Source organism: Alosa pseudoharengus, unplaced genomic scaffold, assembly GCF_046254945.1.
Source record: "Alosa pseudoharengus isolate Yale_2024_CS ecotype anadromous, Long Island Sound unplaced genomic scaffold, YU_APseudo_1.1 YU_APseudo_1.1_scf_18, whole genome shotgun sequence".
NCBI classification, from domain to species: domain Eukaryota; kingdom Metazoa; phylum Chordata; class Actinopteri; order Clupeiformes; family Clupeidae; genus Alosa; species Alosa pseudoharengus.
Window position 1 is genome coordinate 5961543 of NW_027468650.1, and position 4142 is coordinate 5965684.

At 36.9% G+C, this 4142-nt stretch overlaps 1 protein-coding gene across 1 annotated transcript; it reads right to left on the reverse strand.

Moving 5' to 3' along the window:
• Positions 1-2350: 2350 nt before the first annotated feature.
• Positions 2351-3183, reverse strand: LOC143131829 (olfactory receptor 4B13-like). The gene is made up of 3 exons (XM_076291416.1): positions 2821-3183; positions 2464-2685; positions 2351-2359 (listed from the first exon to the last, which is right to left on the reverse strand). Exons 1-3 carry the CDS (start codon positions 3181-3183, stop codon positions 2351-2353), a joined length of 594 nt encoding a protein of 197 aa, XP_076147531.1.
• Positions 3184-4142: the final 959 nt, after the last annotated feature.

Consider the following 4142-nt stretch of genomic DNA (forward strand, 5'->3'; position numbering starts at 1 on the left):
AATACTATTTAAATATGTGCAGAATTCATTTTGGCATTGTTTTCCTGAAATATACAAGGCCGTCCCTGGAAAAGACATTGCCTGGATGGCAGTATATGTTGCTCAAAACCTGTATACGGGCAGCCGTGGCCTACTAGCACTTCTGACTTGTAACCGGAGGGTTGCCGGTTTGAACCCCGACCAGTAGGCACGGCTGAAGTGCCCTTGAGTAAGGCACCTAACCCCTCACTGCTCCCCGAGCGCCGCTGTTGTTGCAGGCAGCTCACTGCGCCGGGATTAGTGTGTGCTTCACCTAAATGTGTGTTCACTGGGTGCTGAGTGTGTTTCACTAATTCACGGATTGGGATAAATGCAGAGACCATATTTCCCTCACAGGATCAAAAGAGTATATATACTTATACTAATACTTATACTGTATACATCATTCAGAATTGATTGTGCTTTGCCAAATGTGCAAGATGCCCATGCTGTAGGCACTAATGCTCCTCCACACCGTCATAGATGTTGGGTTTCGAACTGAGCACTAAAACAAGTTGGATAGGTTGAATACTTGGATAGGCCCTCTCCTCTTTTGCCCAGATGAATCCATCATTTCCAAAAAGAATGGCAAACTTTGACTGGTCTAACCACAGGACCTTTTTTCTTGTTACCTCAGTCCATTTTAAACAAGATCAGGCCCAGATAAGAGGGTGGTATTTTCTATATCATGACTCAATACAATTTTAGCTGTTACAATTTTGGCTGCAGTTTTGGAATTGAGTATCAAACTGGGCTCACAGACAATGTGAGAGGTTTTCCTGAGCCCATACAATGACAGGTCTGGAAACAGGTCACTGGTGTTGATGCAGTGCCATCTGAGGTCCAAAAGACCACTGCCATCCAATTTGTTTAGCTATTTCCCTTGTTTGCAAAGATTTCTCTGGATTCTCTGAATGTTTTAATAATATTATGTCCTGTAGATTATGAACTCCCTAAATACGTCACAATTTCATGTTAAGAGGCATTACAATTACATTGTTTTATCATTTGTGCACACAGGTTGACACAGAGTGATGAATACCCCTACATCTTTACTTCTAAGAGACCATGCCTCTCTGAGATGCTCTTTTTCATACCCAATCGTGTTGCCAGTTGCCCTAATTAGTTGTGAAACATTCTTCCTTTTGTTTTCTTTATCAGTACACAACTTTCCCAGCATTTTGTTACCCCTGTCCCAACTTTTTTTGAATCATGTTGCTGGTATCAAATTCAAAATTAACATATATTTTCCATAAAATAGTCAAATTTGTCATTTTCAACGTTTGATATGTTGTCTGTGTTCTTTATGCAACCAAATATGAGTTTAAGAGATTTGCAGATTATTACATTTTGTTTTTTATTCACATTGTACAAAACGTCCCAACTTTTTCTGTTTTGGGGTTGTACTTTAAAAACTTTAAACTTTAAAAAAATTTGGGAGCTGTGAGGCAGTCATCCTCTTCTCAAGGTGCAACCAGGAAGTAAACAGCTCTGGTCATGTGACAATACACTCAAATTATTTGACACTGCAAACATTTCATTGAAACACTCGATCGTTTCAATATTTACTGAAAGACTATTGGGATATTCCCCAGTTACAGTTTTAGAGGCTTATGAGTACATTTATTTTTAGGTCACAATTGTGACCGATTGGTTGAAATGGGTTAATGTCAAACACTACTGCTACAAAGTTTGCAAAAGGCCAACCACTTTCTTGGGGAATGTCTGTTAGCAAAACTATGTAACTAAGTAGATGTTGAAAAATAAACAGTTTATAATATTAATTTTGTATCGTAGTGTCATTAAAAATAATAATAAAAGTAAATTTGTAGCAGAGACGACCCATCTGGTAATTTTATCACTTGATTTTTGTCATTGCAAAGTAGAAAGCAAAATTCCCCTAACATTACATTCCCTAGCAATTTTTCTATGCATCTTCTATTTCTATCTATCTACTCCTGCCTGGCAGTATAGTTCGGGGCAACAGCACTAGCCTTTATTCCCTTGTTCTTAGCAGGCACTAGGCAGGCTAATGAAATTGCTTCATCTGACTGTTCCCTTTTAATTGGTGGTCCATACTTTTTAAGAGCGTAAAAAACAGCTCTATTGAGAAAAGAATCTTAAAGGAGCGATTTGTAGGATTGTTACCGAATGTTCTGTAGGCCAAAATCAAAACACTGGTGAATATTCTCAAGACTACCTAGATGTGAGCCTCTTCTTGGTTGCCAGAGATTGAGTATTACTGATGCATTGGTGCTTACATGATTTTTCAAATGACAACGCTGTTCATCATGACACTGGTGATAACTTCCTCCTTTGAAGAATATGTACTTTAAGTGCACTAGAACCATATATCACAGGATTTAACAGCGGTGACAAAATAAAAAAATAAAGAGACATAAATACTGCCATTCCATATGGAATCTGGGTTGCCTTCATACGCACTTGAATCAGCTCAAAACAAATGCCAAAAAAATAGTTTAAAACAGTCAACAAATGTGGTATGCACGTTTGAAGTGCTTTCTTTTGACACTCTTTGGATGCATGTAAACAGATCCTCAGAATCTGAGCATATGAAAACAAAATGACAAAGAATTGTGGGAACATATACACACCCATGAGAAGGATTCCAACAATGTTATTTACAGAGGTATCATGGCAGGAAAGCTTAATAAGATCAAAATTTGTGCAATGAGTTTTGTGAATGGCACTGCCACAAAAGGTCAGACGAATTGTAAGTGATAAATATATTGCAAAGGAACAGAAAGGAAAAAGCCAAGCCACTGCAATGAAAATTTCAACTTTTCTTGGAGACATTTTGGAATGATAGTGTAAGGGGGTACATATTGCTGCATATCTGTCATATCCCATAATAGCAAGTGTCATCAGTTCAACAATAGCACAAGTGTGCAAACAAAATATCTGAATTAAACAGTTGACCAAAGAGATTGTGTGTGACTGTGTAGAAAGTTTAGTCATAATATGTGGCAATAAAGATGTGCTGCCGTATATTCCATTAAATGCTAAATTACAAATGAAAATGTACATAGGTTCATGTAGGGCTCTTTTCTTATACACTATTGCAAGTAAGCAAGTATTTAAGACAATAGTTACAATGTATGTTAGAAGAAAAATTGTGAAATACAAATATTTATGTTGGTTCATCGCTTCATAATTAATAAGTGTGATGGATGTAAAAGATTTATTCTCCATCATTCCCTGCAATTAAGCAATGACATTCATTAGTGATAATTGTATGAGAGTTCTGTAAAACACCATTGTACAATTTAAGTCACATTGGTCATTTAATTTCAGCTTAAAATATCAGTACCTATTTTAAATGACCTTACCAACAGCAATCCTTTGTAGTATTCCTTGAGAATTTACAATTAACAGGTGTATATAGCACCTTTTAAGCAGCAATAAGACATAACAGTTGTCTGTATCTGTCAAAGCAGTGCTCTGACCAGAGGGTAACAGCATTTGGTGAAAGCTAGGGAGGCCTATTTGTACTTGCCAAACTGGGAGGCAGTGGCGCAAAAAGTGGTTATGCGCCATATGCACCATGGGGGCGCCAAAGCGATGGTGAAAAAATGTAAATTATATATATATATATATATGGTATGTTCTATATCCGCCGTTTTGCGTTTCTAAATCATTTCAAAATGTTTTCAATGTTATATAACATTTTAGAGGACTAACGGGCTAGAGTAGGCACCCTATTTTTTCACAAAAACTCTGTATGTTTGTCTAGTCCTATTTTTTCACAAAAACTCTGTATGTTGACTAGTCTTTCTAGTCGTGGCTCATGCAAATAGTGACGTGAACTATAAAAACCAATAGTGACCTCTCTCCAACACCAAACAGGAAGGGGCAAAGTAGGCGACAGCTGTAGCCTATATGATTATTTTTTATTCTTATAATATTTGTCATTTCTTATACATATTTAGTCGGCTCTTCCATGTGACAGAACAACTTTATATCGGTTAGGGATGTCACGCATGAAACAATGCTGCAGAAACACAAAAATATGACTTTGAGTTTAGTAGGCTATCATTTCAGTTCCTGTTTATCTATTGCACGATGGGTAATAATTTAAAGGAATCTAGTTGCAGTCTTGTAAT

Bases quoted from the DNA above. Each gene is read 5' to 3' on its own strand.
- LOC143131829 (XM_076291416.1), bottom strand. From the start codon at position 3,183: ATGAACCAACATAAATATTTGTATTTCACAATTTTTCTTCTAACATAC. The intron at 2,686-2,820 runs GTTGAAATTTTC...GATCTTATTAAG, and splicing joins CCAAAATGTCTCCAAGAAAA to CTTTCCTGCCATGATACCTC.